Genomic DNA, 21,671 nt, shown 5'->3' with positions numbered 1-21,671 from the left:
GAAAATAAGCCTGGATGTGAGGAAGAGAGTATGATGATGATGATGATGATGATGATTGATAATAGTGATGGTGAGGATAATGGTGACGAGTGCTTCGTGGTAATTTGCCTCCTATGAGAGAGTGAATTTGTTTTTTTTGGTCTCGTCTTATTGCCAGGGATGGCGTCTTACGCTTTTTTTTTTTCGTTTCGAAACCCACACACGCACCGTATGTATGTATGTATGAAATATATATATGTATGTAGTATATATATTATATATATATATATTATAGATATATATATATAATATATATATATATATATATATATATATATATATAAATGATGTCATTCAAATTCCCCTTACGATCAGACACGTAGTAGTATCCGTTTCATTCATAAATTCCTCCATCGCCAAGTGTATTTATCTTTTGCTTAACATTCCTCCAAAAGCAAAAAACAACAACAACAACAAGATTATCACTGCAGTCGAGTGAATATCAGGAGAAATTTTTCAATGAATAATAAAAGCTTTTATTTTTTTCCTTACACCGGCATTCTAATAGTAATGACTGTCCATTAAGCCAAGAAATAGTACGATCAGTCAAACAATCCAGACGAGCCTGGTGTTCTCTCTCTCTCTCTCTCTCTCTCTCTCTCTCTCTCTCTCTCTCATTATGCTGAAACAATATGAATTACCTTCACTTTCAGTTGCTGTAACACACACTCTCTCTCTATTTTATTGTGCTTGAAATAGTATGAAGTACTTTCACTTTCAGTTACTGTAAAACTCTCTCTCTCATTTTATTGTGCTTGAAACAATATGAAGTACTTCCACTTTCAGTACTGTAAAACCCACTCTCTCTCTCTCCCTCCTCCTCTCTATCTCTCTCTCTCTCTCTCTCTCTCTCTCTGGAAACTGTTATCAAGTTATATATATATATATATATATATATATATATATATATATATATATATATATATATATATATATATATTATATATATATATATATATATATATATATATATATATATATATATATATATATATATATATATATATATATATATATATATATATATATATATATATATATATATATATATATTATATATATATATATATATATATATATATATATTATATATATTATATATATATTCCACCTATCCGGATTCGCAAGCTCTCTCTCTCTCTCTCTCTCTCTCTCTCTCTCTCTCTTTCTCTGAGACTGCTATTTATTCGCCGTTCGTCTCCAGCATAAGACGTTTTCCGGTGGTAATCGACATTCTCCTTAATGGATTCTCTCCTCCTCCTCCTATTTTCCTCATCCTCCTCCTATTTTCCTCATCCTCCTCCTCCCCCTCCTCCTCCTCCTTCCTCCTGATTCTTGGATTTACTTCCTACACGTCGTATATCCCGTTCAAACTATTTGTTCTTATATATATATCTTCCTCCATCCCCATTACCTCTCTCTCTCTCTCTCTCTCTCTCTCTCTCTCTCTCTCTCTCTCTCTCTCCTCTGTGTGGGACAGTGACCACCACCAGCAATACATCCTCTTCTGCTTTATCTCCTCTCTTCCGATTCCCATTCCATTCCTCACTAAGACTGCTTCCTTTCCGGGCGCAAGCGCAAGCGCGTGTGAGGCCGTTCGTTCGTGCGCATCGCCGTTCAAGTGATATATTATATATATATTATTTTTTTTTACCAAAAGCCAAGACTTCGTACTTGCTTTCATCTCTGTCTTAGGTCTCTCGTCCATCCTCTCCCGTCCTCCCTTTTTTGGGTGGGGGAAGGGCTGAGGGTCTATGGGGGGGTGAGGGAAGAAGAGGGGTGGACGGGTGGGAGGGAGAGGGCTAGCCACATTAGCATGTGTATGTGTGTGTTTGTGTGTATATTTGTATTTTGTTAGCGAATGTTTGTTAATTGCAAGTTGGTGTCATCAGCCTTTAGTGAACTGTTTCGTCAAGTTCTTGAACTGTAGTTTAATATTTTTTGTGTTTATTTTATGTAGCAAAGCTTAGTCAACAGAATAAAATCTCTACGAAAGTGATTCTCATCAGAATCTGTGCGATATAATTGATATATATAAGTTTGAGTACAGGATACCGATAGAATCTAAAATAGTTAAAGAAATTAAAGAATCACGTCCACTAAAAAATAATGGTTAATAAGGCAGTTATGAGATAACCACAAATGTAGACAATATTGACATGGCTTTCCAAAGCAGATGGTTCTGTTCGTCTTGATATTAAGTACGACACCGATTTCTGTAAAATTATTTTCCTCCTTTTGTTTATTGCATCAATATCTCTACGGATGAGGTCATTAGGGAGTGTAGCAAGACTTCAGACAGCATCAGGAATATATAGTATAACCTTCTTCCACAATGCTGGGTTTAGACTCGTATTTCGTCGAAGTAATAGCAGCAACGCTTATATTTCTCCAGTTTTGTATGGAATTTGAGTCTTCTGCGGAATACAAAGGAAAGAGAGAGCGGGCTTTGTTTTGTTCTAACAATATTGCATGAGTATGTTTGTGTGCTAAACTCAGTAGTATGTTTTAGACTTTATAAACGATTTGAAATCATCTCGATTCGTCCGATGGCATTGCGACAGTATGGCGTTGTTGTCATGTTACTTATTAAGGATCTACTACGGTCTTTGAGTCTGTCTGTCTGTCTGTACTTGGTCTGTTGTTATTACTTTTCCTCAGTCTCCTCTTCTGTTCAGGTTAAGATGATGTTTTTATATAAAGGAATAATCTTATTTTTCTTGTGTGTACTTGTTTGTGCTTGTACATAATTATGCAATTATATCCGCTTTCTGCCTTATAGGCTCAGAAACGAGTTCTGATGAGGAAATTTTGTTAAAATGTTGCTCCTGAAACATTACATAGTACGTCAGTAACTCAATGTAGTTACTGCCTGATCACTAAGTAATATTTTACAAAAAATCAGAAATATTTTACCATCTGTCAACCAATAACCTACGTATTTTCTCACAGTTGAAACCATCACAAAGTATCTCGATATGAAACCACAAAAATGAACTATGGACTAACTTTGACTACAGATTCAAGAACAATTTGGTATTCTTCAGACCCACTATGACCATGGCCAAGTGCCATCAAGCCTGTTCTTTTAAAACTGGCACTGAATGGGGGGATATCAAATGCCACTTTATACGCTAACTGTAAAAGAGAAGAGACTATCTGAATCCACAAAGCGAGAAACCTCGAGTGGCCGAAGAGCCAAGGTTCCTGCTGGCAACATCTGGCAACCGCCCCCCTTGGCAGTTAGGCTGGAGGTCAGTTTTATTGCCAAGGCTCTTGCTGCGGTGGGTATGGCTGGGGTAGGAGAGTTGGGGTGGGGGAATGGGGAAGGAGAAGGACTCCTGGTTCCTTAAGCTTAGGGAAGGATGGGGTAGGAACTTCAGGGGTGCGGTCAGCTATTATTCCTCCGAGGGTCACTCAGCTCCTCAGAAGGGAAGGAAACGTAGGGGAGTGAGGAAAGAAGGGGCACTGAGTTATGACACGGGGTGGTTTCAGGGGCATGGATCGGCGGCGGTGGGGCATTTTGGGCAGCGGAGGTCAAGGAAGTTTTAAATTTATCAGTTTTTTTTCCTTTCTTTCTTTTTTTTTTTTAGCGTTTTGATCTGTTTCGAGCAGAGAGTATTGTACAGTAATTATCATCAGCGTCCAAAAGCCTATAAAAATGTTGTTTCCCTATAAAATATTACACACACATATACATGTGTGTATATATGTATGTATGTATATATGTATGTATGTATGTATGTATGTATGTATAAGCAATTTGGTAATATAATTCCAACTGCTGTTGTTTTTATTCATTGACCAAAGAATCCAAATTTAGGCTAAATAATTAGCATTTTGACCCACTAGAATACAAATACAGTGATTTACATTTGACGTCGACTACTGATGTCCCAATTCCAACAACCCCACCCCAATCCCCCCCCCCCGCCCCCCACCCCCCATGCCTCCCCCCTCCCACTTCATCCCTCACCTTCACAACGCACGAATCTGGAGCAGGAAAGATTCTGGCCTGCTTTGTCCTGTTTACGTAAGACTTTTAGTATTTCTGTCCGTTTCCTGTCTTCGAATGTGGGCCAGCTGTGCCGTTTGTCGGCGCCTTTGAAATCCGAGGCTAAACTGCGTCCAAGTCTGACGTCTAAAGGCGGTAAGTCTAAAGGCTTTTGAGTCTAAGTCTGACGTCTATACGAGGTAAGACTTAAGGCTTGATTTTAGACGTTAAAAGGGTATAATGCCTTATGGCTTGACTTTAGGCGTTTAAGAGGAGATAAGGTTTGACTTCGACTCAAAACTCCTTTGCAAGACTTTTTCTTTAAATGTCTTGTTTATTAAACTTTTAATTCTTGGTTATACTGTTATTTTTTTTTACATATGCTTTTGTATTCGACGTTTACGGTTGACCTTGTTGATACTCTATTGTGTTTAAATTTGGTTAAATATTCTAAAAAATACTTCTTTGGAAAATGCTGCAGTCTTTTGGCGTTTTGTTGATACAAAGTAGGATAGGCAGAAATAACATTGTAAATGAAGGATAGTTCTTTAGTTTTTATACGTTATTGACAAGTTATTTTTATATGCTATAGACTAACGTTTTGTAAAATATGCTAGCATACTTCTATGGCAAAGCTCTAATATTTTGTATTTCTATAATGATAAAAAGTAGAATAGGCAGAATTAGTATTGTAAATAAAGAGTTCTTTAGTTTTAATATCTCATTTACAAGTTGTTTTTATACTTTTGACTTACGCTTTGTAAAAATGTTAACATACTTCTTTGGGATATATGCTATATTATTCTTTAAAAATTTATATAAAGCTGACCAAGCCAAAATAACATTATTAATGAAGGAAATTTCTTTCGTTTTTTGTATATTACATACAAATTGTTTTGACGACTTTGACTTTTTTTTGCAAAATGTCAGTATAAATTTTTCTTAATGCTGCAGCCATAAGTATTTTCTTGATATAAAGCATACCAGAACTGACATTTTCAGCAAAGGAAACTCCTTTAGTTTTTGTATAAGACTCGCAATTCGTTTTGTTGATGATTTCGACTATAGTAGATTCACATCACCCGTGCATCTGAAGTCTAGGCCAGTCCCTTACGTCGCTCCTGATTGGCTGTTGATGAGCCAATCACAGGGGCTTGAAACTCTCAGTCTCTCGAGAGAGTTCACACAGGCAGGATGTACCACCTATCCTGAGGAATACTTTTGAAAGACGTATCCCTCAGGAGAGTAGGAACATACATCCTGCCTGTGTGAACACTCTCGAGAGACTGAGAGTTTCAAGCCCCTGTGACTGGCTTATCAACAGCCAATCAGGAGTGTCGTAAGGGACTGGCCTAGACATCAGAGACACGGGTGAGGTGAATCTATCTACTACTATAGTCGCTCAATTTCCTCACCCGGCGCTGAAATTGATCAAGCTCTATAAAGTCAGCCGCTTAATCCCAAGCGAATGAAACAGTCGCGCTACATAACAAACCTCGCTTCGGACATTCGCCGGCGCCAGAGCAACAGCGATCCATTTTCATTTGGTTAGTTAAACTGATAGGGCCTATAACGGCGACACGTATACTAGTTGCGAGAGCTGTAATGTACCCAGATGTAACCATTGAAACAGCGATTTCAATAAGGGGGAAGTCACTTGATGATGATCCGAAATTTTGCTCGTTGGACGAATGGCCTGAAAACGCTCTTCCCCTTCCCCCCCCTTCCCCCCCCTTCCCCTCCCCCTTCCCCTTTCCCTTTTCCCCCTCCCCTCCCCTCCCCCGTTTTCCATCCCCTCCCCTCCCATTCTCCCTCCCATCCCCTCCCCTTCCCTCTCCCTCTCGTCCCCCCTCCCCCCTCCCCTCTCCTCTCCTCCCCCTCCCATCCTCCTCCCCCTCCCCTCCCCCCTTCCTCTCCCCCTCACCTTCCCTCTCCACCCTTCCCCTTCCCACTCCCTTTCCCCTCCCCTCTCCCCTCCCCATCCTCCTCCTCCTTCTCCTTCCCCTCTTTCCTTGCCCTTCCCCTCCCTCATCCCTCCCCAACCCATCCCTTCCCCCTTCCATCGCCCTCCCCTCCCTTTCCCCCCTCCCAACCCCCCCGACCCCGCTCATCCCAAATTGAAAGCTGTCGATTGCAGCAAATCACTTGTTGAGGGTAGGAGCAAATCCATGAATTGGACCAGCACCATCCTCCCCCCCTCCCCCCCCCCCCCCCCCCCCCCCACAACCCAACACAGGGACAAATTCGTCAATATATATATCCGCTGTGGCGATTGGACCCGGAGAGGTGATTTCGAAGGATTTGGGGAAAACGAGGTTTAGACAGACTTATAGGACTCTTCAGTCATTCATCTTGTTATGCTGATGGCTTCGATCAGTGTTGTGTCGAACTTGATGCAGTATCAATAAATTTTATTTTTTTTTTTATTCGTAGAATACTTATACGTTGATCTGAACTAATCATTGACCAATTCCCATCGCTTGATATAATATTATGACTGACCTTGTTGTTTTTCATTAAGCTGGCCTTATGCCAGCACGGGCTCTTGCTCATAAGATTAACAGCTCTCCTAGGGCTGGCCCGAAGGATTAGATATTTGACTAGAAGAACACCCAGACACATCTAAAATCCAAAATAAAACAAAGGCATTATAGTTTATCTCTCTCTCTCTCTCTCTCTCTGAAGTTTAACAATGTTAACCTGGCGTCCAGGATGTTAAATATGTCCAGGATCCAGAAACGAGAATGGAATTCTGATTTTGATCATAAATAACTCATACCCACATTTGTGATATAATAAAGAGCCCAATTACTGATGGTAAATTGATCACTGTTGTCCTCATTAGCTATGAAGGTAAAAAAAAAAAAAAAAAAACAAAAAAAAAAAAAAAAAAAGAATACCATTTAATGCAATGCCTCACTACCCTTCAGCAATACTTACTCCTTGCATTTTTGTGATTTATTTACATTTTTATCTATTTAATCATTAATATTTTCATTTATCTTTTCTTTTGTGATTTTTATCTATTATCTATTTAGTCATTAATTTTTTAATTTATCTTTTCTTTTGTGATTTTTATCTATTTAATCATTAATTTTTTCATTCATCTTTTCTTTTGTGATTTTTATCTATTTAATCATTAATTTTTTAATTTATCTTTTCTTTTGTGGTTTATATCTATTTAATCATTAATTTTTTTATTTATCTTTTCTTTTGTGATTTTTATCTATTTAAGCATTAATTTTTTTATTTTTCTCTTCTTTTGTGATTTTTATCTATTTAATCATTAATTTTTAATTTATCTTTTCTTTTGTGATTGCTGATCTCCACTCTCAACATTTCCTCTTACCTTCTTTACTTCTTTCAAACGAACGTCATATTCATTGGAAGCTGAATAATAATAATAATAATAATAATAATAATAATAATAATAATAATAATAATAATAATAATAATAATAATAATAAATTCACTTTTATAAGCGTTACTATTGTCAGATGTTTAGTGGACGGTTTGTTTAATCTTTTTTTTTTTTAAGGTTATGCGACGTAAGTACATCTTAAACCTCCAACTGATCAGAGAGTTCAAGGCTAATCACGTTCTTGGCCTCTCTCTCTCTCTCTCTCTCTCTCTCTCTCTCTTCACTTTGCGCTGTGTTCTATTGGTGTCGGTTTATTTCCATATTATCATTTCTCTCCAGTCACCGTATTCCCAGTTATATTTATTCTCTCTCTCTCTCTCTCTCTCTCTCTCTCTCTCTCTCCACGTAATATGATTCAATTCGTGGTCATTTTCCATATCATTATTTCTCTCTTGTCACTATTCCCGCCGATCTCTCTCTTCTCTCTCTCTCTCTCTCTCTCTCTCTCTCTCTCTCTCTCTCTCTCTCTTGGTTTTTGATGGGGGCGATTTTCAAGCAAGCAACGAAGCAATTGCAGTTTAATGATTTATTGAGAGGTAATTAGTTGAAGCCGATTGAATTTGATTATTTCTCTTAGAGATAATTAAGGAAAGCAAATTTGAATTTAATTATTTCTCAAGAGATAATTATGGAAAGACAATTGAATTTAATTATTTCTCAAGAGGTAATTAAATGAAGCCAATTGAATCTGATTATTCATTAAGACAGTTAATCAAAGCCAGTTCAATTTAATGATTTATTAAGAAACAGTTGAGTTGCTCAGTAGAACAGTTAATAATAATAATAATAATAATAATAATAATAATAATAATAATAATAATAATAATAATAATAATCAATGTAGAAATAATACAGTACACAAAATTATGATGAACGGGATAAAAGTTAAAATAATAATAATAATAATAATAATAATAATAATAATAATAATAATAATAATAATAATAATAATAATAATAAGAAACACGTTTCTACGGCCCATGATTATCAGCTATCATTCGCGATTAACCTAATGGCCGATCGGTAACCGAGAACACTATATGAGCGCCCACCTGATTCAGATAAATTCGGAAAAGGAACCGTTTGTTTACAAAGCTGGGGACACCACCACCACCTCGTCTCGCGTCGTCCCCTTATCCGACAAAATGTAAATAATATCGCGTAACTAATGGCGGCTGTTGACAACTTAATGTCGGTGACATTATCGCCGACACCGCGAATGAATTAGCGGCCATAAAAGAGACCTTGTCATTCGAATCGGTTATACATGATTGACCCTCATCAAGACCCGATTGGAATGTGTGTGTGTGTGTCTCTCTCTCTCTCTCTCTCTCTCTGTTACATTATCTGTGAATCTATTTCTTGTCGATCTCTCTCTCTCTCTCTCTCTCTCTCTCTCTCTCTCATTATCTCTGAATCTATTCCTTGTCTCTCTCTCTCTCTCTCTCTCTCTCTCTCTCTCTCTCTCTCTCTTTTACATTATCTGTGAATCTATTCCTTGTCAATCTCTATCTCTCTCTCTCTCTCTCTCTCTCTCTCTCTCTCTCTCCTCTCTCTCTCTCTCTCTGTTACATTATCTGTGAATCTATTCCTTCTTTCTCTCTCTCTCTCTCTCTCTGTGTTACATTAACTGTGAATCTATTCCTTGTCAATCTCTCTCTCTCTCTCTCTCTCTCTCTCTCTCTCTCTCTCTCTCTCTGAATGTGGGAGGCTGCTGTAATCGTATTTGCATATCTCGGTCAGCGAGAGAACAACTCCCTTATCTGAAATGGATGTCGGCTCAGAAGATGTTCACACTCATTGTCGCTTCCAAAAAAATGTTGGTCGGGCCGTCGCCGCAGAGTCGTTTTCGTGTCGTCTTAGTTAATGATCATCCGTGGAGAGAGAGAGAGAGAGAGAGAGAGAGAGAGAGAGAGATATCCGAGGCCATAAAATCATTATCTCCCTTTCTCCCTTCCCCACCCCACCCCTTCCCCCCCCCCTACCCCATAGCCCCCCCCCCCCCCTTTTCTCTCTCTCCTTCCCACTACCTTGAGTCGTCACCTGCTGGTTCTTAAGGCTTCATCGCTGTTTAATGGCCTACACCTACCGCAGCCTCCTGGTTCTTCTTCTTCTTATTCTTGTTCTTGTTCTTCTTCTTCTTCCTCTTCCCCTCTTCTGTCATCATCTGATTTCCGCCGTTGTTTTTATTGTTGTTATTCGAATCGTCTCTGACCACCCCTAGAATAGATAATGAAGATAATGTATAGAAGTAAGGGACGAAAATAGTGAATATTTAGCTGACATAGAAATTAATGAAGCTGATATTGTGCAGCAATTAATGAAATTAAAAATTGGAGCTGCTGCAGGGCCTGATGGAATCCTGCTATTTTGTTGAAAGAAAGTAGTTCATTCTATCGCAAAGCCACTTGCAATATTATTAAGACAAAGTGTAGATACAGGCAAGATTTATGATGAGCACAAATTAGCATATATTACCCCTACTTTCAAAAGTGGATCAAGACTTGAGGCAAGTAATTATAGGCCTGTGAGTCTAACATCACTATTATGAAAGTGTATGAAAGGGTAATGAAGAAAAATATTATGAAACTTTAATAAAAAATAATTTGTTTAATATAGGACAACACGGTTTCGTACCCGAAAAAGTACACAAACCCAACTGTTAGTCCACCGTGAGAACATATTCAAAAAATATGAAAAGCGGAAATGAAACAGATGTGGTATATCAAGACTTTGCAAAAGCTTTTGACAAAGTAGACCATAATATATTAGCAAAGAAAATTAGAAAACACAATATCGTAGATAAAATAGGAAGATGGTTAAAAGAATTTTTTACACAACAGAAAACAGATAGTTATTGCAAACGATGAGAAATCGGATGAAAACCAAGGTAATATCCGGTGTGCCACAAGGTACGGTGTTAGCTGCAATACTGTTTGTTATTATGATTGAAGACATAGACAGTAATGTTAAGGATTCGGTAGTGAGTAGTTTCGCTGATGACACAAGAATAAGTAGAGAAATTACTTGTGATGAAGATAGGAACGCTCTACAAAGAGACCTTAACAAAGTATATGATTGGGCAGAGGAAAACTAGGATGGTATTTAACTCTGATAAATTTGAATCAATAAATTATGGAGACAGAGAAGGAAAGCTATATGCCTATAGGGGACCTAATAATGAGACAATCACAAATAAGGAAGCAGTTAAAGACCTTGGTGTGATGATGAATAGGAACTGTTATGCAATGATCAAATAGCAATTCTTTTGGCAAAATGTAAAGCAAAATGGGAATGTTGTTACGGCACTTCAAAACAAGGAAAGCTGAACACATGATTATGCTTTATAAACATATGTTCGTAGTCCACTTGAATATTGCAATATGATATGGTACCCCACACTATCAAAAGGGATATTGCACAAATAGAGAGTGTACAAAGGTCCTTTACAGCTATAGAAGAAGAAGTTAAGGACCTTGACTACTGGGAAAGACTACAATCATTAAAATTATATAGTCTAGAAAGGAGAAGAGAACGCTACATGATAATTCAGGCATGGAAACAGATAGAAGGAATAACAGAAAATATCATGGAACTAAAAATATCAGAAAGAGCAAGCAGAGTAGATTAATAGTGCCCAAACAATACCAGGAAAAAATAAGGAAAGCACACAGGACAATTAATCCACTACACACCAGCATCGATAATGCAGCGTCTATTCAATGCGTTGCCAGCTCATCTGAGGAATATATCAGGATGTGAGCGTAGATGTGTTTAAGAATAAGCTCGACAAATATCTAAACTGCATCCCAGACCATCCAAGATTGGAAGATGCAAAAATATACCGGAAGATGTACTAGCAAACTCTCTGGTAGACATTAGAGGTGCCTCACACTGAGGGACCTGGGGCAACCCGAACGAACTGTAAGGTCTGTAAGGTAAGGTAAGGTCTGTGACTTTTCCGTGCTTGGGGTTGTGGGGGCAGGGCAGGGGGGTGCGGCCGGCGGGATTTGGGCACTTGTTAACTAAGGGCATTTGGGCATCTTTAGCGTGGCGTAGAGTCACAGTGAAGTCTCAAAAGCTTTCATCGTGCTAACCACGTTTATGGTAATACTGTTTTTTTTTTTTTTTATATCATCAGTACAGACTGCTTTGTTGAGCGTTCAAGATGCCCCTGTTTTGAGTTTGTTTTTCGTTATAATACATAGAGGGGACACGATGGCTCAGATAATATCTATCACATTATTCAGGCTATATATATATATATATATATATATATCCATATATATATATATATATACATACATACATATATATATATATATATATATATATATATATATATATATATATATATATATATATATATATATATATATATACATATATATATATATACATATATATATATATATATATATATATATATATAATCTATTTATATATATCTAAATATATATACATATAACATACATTATATATATATATATTATATATATATATATATATACATATATATATATATATATATATATATATATATATATCATATATCTATATATATATATATATATATATACTATATATGTATATATATACATATACATATATATATATAATATATATATATATATATATATATATATATATATGTATATATATATATACCTATACTTACTCCACAACCACCATCGTTTATTAAACTCAATACTAGACATAAACGTCCATCTAATGCCATAATATCCTCTTTTCTCCCCCTCAAATATTTCGCGAATTCTTGACGTCACCTAAATCCACATCTGTGTTTATTTGACAACCCTTTTAACCTGAATGTCAAGGGTAACCATCCTAATTAACGCGTAATTGGGTGATTGTTCTGTCACACCTGTATAGGCAATAAACGTGCGTGGAAACTCACGCCATTTCTAGCCATATAAACTGGAGAGAGAGAGAGAGAGAGAGAGAGAGAGAGAGAGAGAGAGAGAGAGAGAGAGAGAGAGAGTTCTCGTATTATAAATTGGAATCGTTGATAAATTTGATAATCGCATTATTTGAAGCCATGTAAGTGAGAGAGAGAGAGAGAGAGAGAGAGAGAGAGAGAGAGAGAGAGAGAGAGAGAGAGATTCTTTTATGATAAATTGGAATTGTAGATAAATTTAAAGATCGTATTATTTGAAGCCATGTAAATGAGAGAGAGAGAGAGAGAGAGAGAGAGAGAGAGAGAGAGAGAGAGAGAGAGAGAGAGAGAGAGTTCTTGTATTATAAATTGGAATCGTTGATAAATTTGATAATCGCATTATTTGAAGCCATGTAAATGAGAGAGAGAGAGAGAGAGAGAGAGAGAGAGAGATTGATGTTACACTGACTTTTTTATTGTAAATTTGCATCGTTGAGACATCTATAGCACCCATTATTTGAGGCAGTATAAAAATGAGTGAGGAGGAGGAGGAGGAGGAGGAGGAGGAGGAGTAGGAGTATCAAGTCAGGTACGGAAACAATAAAACTGTTATGCTCGGTTGTAAAATATCGCCTGACCAAATAATGGTCCTCTTCATTAAGCTATATAGGACGGGGCAGTAAATTTACACATTTCGCCGACGGCCCCGTCGCGAAGAGGGAAAGTGATAAACACACACACACACACACACACACACACACACACAGGAGCGTAAATCACCCACGTCGGATATATTATGCCCTTACCACCCTCCTCAGCCGCTGTTTAAAAGCTCTTTTGCTCATGGGCGAATTCGCTCGAACTGGGAAGATTCTATGTAAATGGATGTAACCATCAATTTTCATTTCTTGGCGTTTTTCTTTTTCTTTTTTTTTATGTTGGACCGATTTTTTTTTTCTCGTCCACTAAAAGAGACGAAGTATTTCTTTAAGATGAAAAAAAAAAAGTTGAAAGAGGTAGGGCGTAAATACGAGGTGAGAATTTATTACCTTAATTGAGTTTTACTGCCTGGTGCAAAAAAGGAACAGAGAGAGAGAGAGAGAGAGAGAGAGAGAATGGGGGGGGGGGGGGGGGGGTGTGTTGGGGGGTGGGAGTGGTGGTTGATAGGTGCTCACATTCTTGGAGATTTTATTGGGTAACTTGAGCGAGTCTGGCAGAGTGACAATGGGTTGCAAGATTAGCATGTTGCAGAACGTTGTATCTTAATGATGATGGCTCTGTGAGAGTTATTATGATATATGTCTTTCACGTTGACAGTTTTGCACTTTTTTTTAAGTATGAACACTGAAAGACCTCCCTTGAAACTGAAAAGCTGTCTACTTTCAAGGACTCTTGCCAAAACAGGGATATTGTTTAGTTTTCATTTCATCGAGAATAACTTTTTCTAATCTTCTGGGATATAATTAGTCTTTTTTTATTTTACTTTTTTTTTTGCATTTAGTTCTCCAACCCAGTTGTTTTGCAGGCATTCGCTGTTATCGTAATTTTGACAAGGTGTAAAAAACATTAAGTCAACATATTACAGTGCTAAAGATTGCAAAGAATTTGCAAAGTAACATGCTTGATACAGTCAGCTTACCCCCTTTTTGAAAGCTTATTTACAAAATCAAACTGTTACCTTGCTTATATTTATCCAAGAGTATTTTAATTTAGGGGCTCATGATTAACCTAAGATGGCCATTCAGGAAGTTCTCTTGCCTCGTATACGAAACGTCACAGAATGAAGAGTAGTCTTGACTTAATTTTTGACAAAGGCCCCCATAAGTACATACCCTTGGCCCACCAATGTTCAGGCATTGCTGTCCCGCCAACAAATAATCCTTTTTCAAAATTATGATCATGCAAGAAGTGATTACGGAGCAGGAAACGGGGCTTTCAGAGGGTGCCAGGTCTCTTGACTGAAGGACATGAGGCAACAATTCTAGACTCGCAGATGGCCACTTTATTCACTGAGACGTCTGGACAGGAGCACTGCCCTGAAGCAACTGCCTATTCTCTTATAACTTTCCTCTGTGCTTTTCAGCTTGACTGGTCTTTTATTTGCTGCAGTTTTGATGCAGCATACTACGCATTAATGGTCCACTTCTTTTTCTAAGGAGTGTGTACCATAACACCAGAACTCCAAAACCCAAGTGCCATTTCCTTGCTGACATACACACTCGCTTGAATTCTCTGGGGGATATTGAGAACTATGACTTTTCCATCACCCTCAGACTGTGTTTCATGTTCAGAGTGGTGGACCATGTCTATTCCTGGCATACTAATTACCTGGAAGAATTGCATCAGCCAGGAAATAAGTAAACTTGTCCTGGAAGCTTCCAGTCCTGCAAGCTTCTCTTAAAACTAGCGCGCGCTGAACCAGCAGTGATGTCTGTGGTCTCGTCCACCTGGTGGACAGTCAAATAAACTTGTCTTGCTCCAAGACTGGGACCATCTGTATGAATTCTGCTCACTTTTTAACAACATGATAAGCAGGGGAGTCATCTTCAAAGGTTCCCTCAGGGGTAATACTAGTTTGCTGATCCATGATTTCATGACTTGCCCTTCTCTTGTGGCCATGACTTTCAAAAGCGCTCACTTGCAATGTAACGGTAAGCATTTACCTCCAGACAAGTTTTATTTGCGATTCCTGCTGGGAAAGACCGAGGACTTTTTTTTTTGACTGGCCATCGAAAGACCAGTTTCAAAGATCCTCTCTTATCCTGAAATAAAGGCAAACAATTATTGATGTCTCGTTTATAATTGCCTGAGTGGTTGCAGTTTTGTATGCAATCATACTAAAAAATAGTTGGTCTTAATTTTGTAAACAAGGTCTGAAGCTGTGACTGAGAGAAGCACATTTTTCTGGAATTTATGAAAAATTTGATATTGAAGCAATTGATTTTGTTAAGCATGTTATACGAAGTATTTGATAAATGTGAATTGAACAAAAATCCTGGGTATTTCTGCTACATACCTGCGGCAATTCACATATTTCTAATTCTAGTTTTTTTTACCGGTGCATAAATTTCTTCCCTTTTACAATAACTCTGCTGATTTGATTGTGATGACTTATTCTCATCATTTATTTTGAAAATATATCCTTCACTATCACGGTTATATTCCCGTTACCTTCATTTCTATAATCACTATCATAATCACCGCGAGTGATAATTTCAAAATCTTGATAGAACGAGAAGCTTAACTGTTAGGAAACCGTCATAAACCAGGGACACTCTCTCTCTCTCTCTCTCTCTCTCTCTCTCTCTCATTGTGGAAACTTCTTTATCTACAAGATATGTGACACATGGAATAAACTGCCACCAGAAGTTGTCAACAGTAACACTATGGAAGAGTTTAAAGAGAGCTAAACAAAATCATTAGGAGGACACTGAATGAACAGTAAAACCTGCTCTTAGAGATAAGTGAGCGCACGATGTCTCCTCTTAGGATGGACTAACAAGTCTTTGAGACAACCTAATCCTTGTAACTCCTTGCTCTCTCTCTCTCTCTCTCTCTCTCTCTCTCTCTCATTACGGGCTGCTCTATGAGCAAGAACCCGTGCCGGCATAAGGCCAGCTCAATCAAAAAACAATCTCTCTCTCTCTCTCTCTCTCTCTCTCTCTCTCTCTCTCTCTCTGTCAAGCTCCAACACCCTACTCCAACCCCCTCCGTCTGTCTCTCTCTCTCTCTCTCTTGTACCCTAAAAGAGAGAGAGAGAGAGGGGGGGGGAAGGGAAACTCTTGCAGAATGTGTGAGAGACTCATTTGCGCATTCAGCTCTCATTATCCTTTCTTGATGCTCGCCGAAACGTGTGAGATTTGCTCAGAGAAAATTCCTTGTTCGAAATTAAAGAACTTTTCCTTCCTTCCTCCTCCTCCCCTCCTCCTCCTCCTCCTCCTCCTCCACCTCCGCCTCCTCCGCCTCCTCCTCCTCCTACGCGTACCAAGGTTGACGACAGCTTTCCAATGCTTAGAAGAGGGAGATGGGAGAGAGGAGGTGGAGATAGAGGAGGAATAGGAGGAGGTGGCGGAGGCATTGGAGGAGAGGGGGAGGAGAAAGAGTATTAGACATCGTTTGTTTTTTTGGTTTTTTTTACCTATTTGTTATTCACTCCCTTTGTTCTCCATATCCATAAAGGGGAGTTGTTGCACTGTTATGGCTGGGAACTCTTTCGATATTTCAGAATATATTTATATATATTAGTAAAATATATTCATGTGCATATATATGTATATGTATATATATCATATTATATATATGTATACATATGTATCATATTTATAGATGTGTGTATAATAATTGTAATTAATGAGACACTTAAAAACAACGAATTCTTAAAAACTGAGAAATACCCACATCTACAGGGTGTCCATAAAGTCCCAGTACCATTACAAGTATTTATTGCTCAGAATGGTACTCGGACTTTATGGACACTATATCCATTTACCTAACTATTTCTCTAGTGTATTTCTATCTGTGTGTGTGTGTATATATATATATATATATATATATATATATATATATATATATCTATATATATATATATATGTATAACAGAATCACGAAAGTTAGGAACGTGATGAGTCCATAAATAGATAAATGCCACGAAGGAAGGAAAAATAAACGAGGAGTCTGCGAGATCTTTCGGCTGAAAAGCCCAACTTTACTTAAGCAGCTACTGACAAAAATACGAGAAAAGACATACAAGAAGGTTCGTATAACTGACAGATAGGGATTATAAAAGGATTAGTGCCTAGAATCCGACACACCTGGAAGATAAGAAACCTTCCCAAACAAGCTACTAAACAAAGGGTGCAATTAAGGTTTAAGACAATCATCTCAGATACAATCTCCAGACAATTAAAGGATTATAGGTAGACAGCTATACGGAACCTGGTAGACAAAACCATATTCACAAAAAATGACAGACATACATTACAATAAAAATTTTTTTAATAACTCTAAGCAACTGATTTTTATTTAAGTCAGAATTATATATTTGAGGTCATTCTTAAACATGTTACAGATACAAGGGTCTAAATGAAAAAGGCCACGACTAACATTTAAATTACAATGAAAAGTAAGTTGTATTAAAGCAGATTCTAAAAGATTTCGTGATAAGACATCTCTTGACGTGCAATTACTGAACTGTCAATCCAATTAATTCGGTGGTTGTTTTCACTTAAATGAATAAATAATGCATTAGATTTTTGCCCAGTTTTACAGAGTATTTATGCTGGCTTAGCCTTACTTCTAAGCCCTTGCTCGTGGCATTTATCTTTATTTATATATATATATATATATATATATACAACAAAGTTCCTGTTTACATTTCCAGACTTTAATAAAGGCTAAAAAAAAAAAAGTCTTTATACTCCTAAGTAACTCATAATAAGTTCAACACTTCCTCACTAGACTTCTCAAGCCCACTTGTCGACTTAAGTGAATTCATTTTCTTTTGCCATTTACCATTCGCCTCCTCGTCTTTCAGAACTCTAATAAAAGGAGATAAATTAACAATATGACTTCGCACTCTTTTGCTTAGCTTTCATTTCCTTCGTCTCATGTCCCTGGGGGAGCGTTCTGACCTGCCATGATGAAGCTGAGTATATGATCCTGTACGCTTCATTACCAACGAGATGAGCAGATAAAACATGGAGGAAATGTCATGTCGCATTAGGGAGCTGTTTGCTCATTGTTCCCAGCATTTTTTTTTTCGGGGGGGGGGGGGCGGGGGGGGGGGGGGGGGGCAATCAAGAGTCTTGCAAATACACCTCAGGCTTCTGGAGACGTTCATGAACTAGACTGAACCTCTGTACTTCCATGGATTTATACCCCACAGGGGGGGCAATGCCATCAGTGCACCTCACGCTGATGCACCGTAGGCGTTGCTTAAGGTTCTTTGCGGCGTTCCTCAGGCCCCTAGCTGCAGCCCCTTTCATTCCTTTTACTGTACCTCCATTCATATTATCTTTCTTCCATCCTGCTATCCACCCTCTCAAAGTAAGTAAGAAAAATTACGAACCATAATCGTTCAAGTTCGAAATAAGAGCTTTTTCATTATACAGTCTGTATCTCCTTTCATAGTCTCTGTCTTCGATCTTACATCTCCTAACAATTCTTTCATAGTGTAAATGCGAGGTTTTCCTCTTGTTACACATTCAAAAAAACCTTTTTTTACGATCAGTTTCCCTTTCAGCTATGAATGACCTCATATGTCACAGCGCTTGCGTACTTGGCATTTGCCATAAATCTTGTATCCTATTTCCAATTCAAACTCCATGTATATATACGCATGAGGTAGTTTTTTTTTTTTAAGGTAACATATTGGTATAGACTCCATAAAGTATAAAGCGAAGTGAGTTATCGTGCGTAGCAATAGTCGCCCATATAATGATAAACACACTGTCTTGACTGTCTGGGGTAATAAAAAGTTCCCGTTGACTTTTATGGCGGGAATTATATTCCTCTTATGGCAGGAATATCGTCTCCTTACGGTAGGAGCACCTACTCCCTTATGGTAGCAATATCCTCCTCTTATGGTAAGCGATTTGCCGCGTGACTTAAGACAGTTATGCACGGAAATTATTCTGACTTTTAAGACTAAGTTTCCCTTAGAAAAACGTTCATTTTGCAACTGTTGATAAAATCAGCAAAGCAACAATTGTGAGTTTATGCAAATAACAGTGACCAGTAACTGCCTGCAACTATTTTTTGGTATTTGAATACCAAAAAATAAAGATATTTTGCCACGGGGTTTTCATAGCAATAGCATCTAGGATTCCTTAGCTAAGGAAGAATTTATATTTACATAAAGTTCCCATAGTAATATTATCATTGATTCCTTACTTAATAAAGTTATATTTTCTTAAAAATCTCAGTCATAACATCTCTGATTTATTAGTTAATAAAAAATTTATATTTCCATAAAGTTACCATAGTAATGTTATCATTGATTCCTTACTTAATAAAATTATATTTTCATAAAAATTTCAGTCATAACATCTTTGATTCCCAAGTTCATAAAGAAACTTATATTTCCATAAAGTTCCCATAGTAAATATCATCTTTGATTCCTTACTCAATAAAGTTATATTTTCATAAAAATTTCAGTCATAACATCTTCGATCCTTAAGTTCACAAAGAATCTTATATTCTATAAAGTTCATATAGTAATATTATCTTTGATTCCTTACTTAATAAAGTTATATTTTCACAATGCTCCCCTAGTCATAACATCTTTGATTCCTTGCTTAATAAAGTTATATATTCATAATGTTTCAATCATAACATCTTTGATTCCCAAGTTCATAAAGAAACTTATATTTCCATAAAGTTCTCAATGAAACATTTTAGGTGCCTTGGTTGTAAAATGAATCACACATTTTTAAATGAATTGGATCATTAGCGTACTATACTACATTCACTTGAGCAGTGTACTACTATTGAACTGCTGAATCACAGGCATTTGTACGCTCTTATAGCGGTTATAAATTCCTAAGTTGCCCTCTCATATTGTTTGTGAATGAAAGGAATGTTACTACAGCCTTTTTACCCAGCAATGAATGGGGCGAGCGAGATGTCACCGCATACTTATCTTTGTGAATGGAGATAGTGAGGTACATAAGCTCTTACTATAGTCTCTCTTTTTTTTTCTTCTTTTTTTCTTTTTTTTAATGGGCACGTGGTCTGCCTCCTCTTATTCTATTCCTGAATGGATGCTTACTAGGATGCTTAAGAAAAGGGTTCTTGGCTCGTCACATTCTTCACCTGTATATAGGGGGTTATAGCCATCAATGCACCCTCATGTGGCGCACTGTAGGCATTATTACTTAAAGTTCTTTGCAGCGTGCCTTCAGCCCCCTAGCTGCAGCAACCACTTTCATTATCTTCACTGTACCTCCTTTCATATTCTCTTTCTTCCATCTTTATTCTCCATCCGCTCCTAACAATTATTGCATAGTGCAACTGATTTGAGGTTTTCCTCCTGTTATACACCTTTCAAACCATTTACTCTCAATTTCCGTTTCAGCACTGAATGATCTCATAGGTCCCAGTGCTTGTCCTTTGGTTTAAATACTAAAATTCAATTCAATTCGTCACATTCTTCGACTGGATATTATATAGGTCTTGCGATATATAATATTTTTTTTCAATATTTTTTCATTTTAGTTTATTTTAAAATTATTTTCTCTTTGTAAAGCCGCTCACATATTTACTCCAAATATTAAAGGATTTTTATCATAACTTAATTAATCGATTTGTCTTAGCAGTTTAGATACATGGAGTGGAATATGCAATCTAGGCCACAGGCCAAGCGCTGAGGCCTATATCATGAGGTCAATCAACGCTGAAAGGTTGAAAATGAGAGTAGAAAGGTTTGAAAGGTGTAACAGGAGGAAGACCTCACAGCAGTGGCACTATGAAACGAGTAATAGGAGAGGGTGGAAAGTAAAATAAGAAAAAAAAAAAACTATGAGCGGAGGTACAGTAAAAGGAATGATAGGGGTTGCAGCTAATGGCCAAAGGGAACGCCGCAAAGAACCTTAAGTAAACGCCTGCAGTGCACCGTCTGAGATGCACTGATGGCACTATAATCTCCTACGGGAAATCGTTGAAATAAGAAATCCCATATTTTCCTTTTTGAATATCGGTGCTTCATATTTTTGGAAACATTTCAAAATCAGGAAGTAATGAAACCTGACATAAATGTTACGTCAATTCTTTTTTTTTTTTTTTTAGTCTGTTTACATTCCTCCATCTCTCACTTCCTGTCGAGTCCTTCTTCGGGAAATGCTCAGAATGCCTTAGGATTTATTTCAGTTAGATCCTGTTTCTTCCTCACAAATGGCCAAGTTATCACTAGGGCGACTGGTCGGAATGGTTTTTATCATTTGTTATAAGCTTTAAATTCTATAAATTTAGCAACACTCAGCAATTTTATTGCATCAAATTGTTTGAACCAAATCTTCCAGAAGTTTCCAGTTGAATTTTGCTCACCGAATGAAAAGGACTGGAGACATTCCATAACCAAGATATCAATTATTGGCTGGTTTTTGTTAAATGCTTTAAATTCTATAAATTTAGCAACGCTCAGCAATTTTATTGCATCAAATAATTGTTTGAACTAAATCTTCCAGAAGTTTCCAGTTGAATTTTGCTCACGGAATGAAAAGGACAGGAGACATTCCATAATCAAGATGTCTATTATTGACTGTCAGGCCATACACCAGGCACTGGGACCTACGAGGTCAATCAGGGCTGTAAATATTGCGTTT

The 21,671-nt window shown here is 37.3% G+C and overlaps 1 protein-coding gene across 1 annotated transcript; it reads left to right on the top strand.

Moving 5' to 3' along the window:
* The first annotated feature begins 14,875 nt into the window (after nucleotides 1-14,875).
* On the top strand, nucleotides 14,876-16,460 carry LOC135223197 (WAS protein family homolog DDB_G0292878-like). Its single transcript, XM_064261700.1, has 2 exons — nucleotides 14,876-15,002; nucleotides 16,246-16,460. Exons 1-2 carry the CDS (start codon nucleotides 14,876-14,878, stop codon nucleotides 16,458-16,460), a joined length of 342 nt encoding a protein of 113 aa, XP_064117770.1.
* The last annotated feature ends 5,211 nt before the right edge of the window (nucleotides 16,461-21,671 follow it).

Source organism: Macrobrachium nipponense, chromosome 8 (assembly GCF_015104395.2).
Source record: "Macrobrachium nipponense isolate FS-2020 chromosome 8, ASM1510439v2, whole genome shotgun sequence".
Classification (NCBI taxonomy): Eukaryota; Metazoa; Arthropoda; class Malacostraca; order Decapoda; family Palaemonidae; genus Macrobrachium; species Macrobrachium nipponense.
This window is presented reverse-complemented; position numbering and strand designations above follow the sequence as displayed.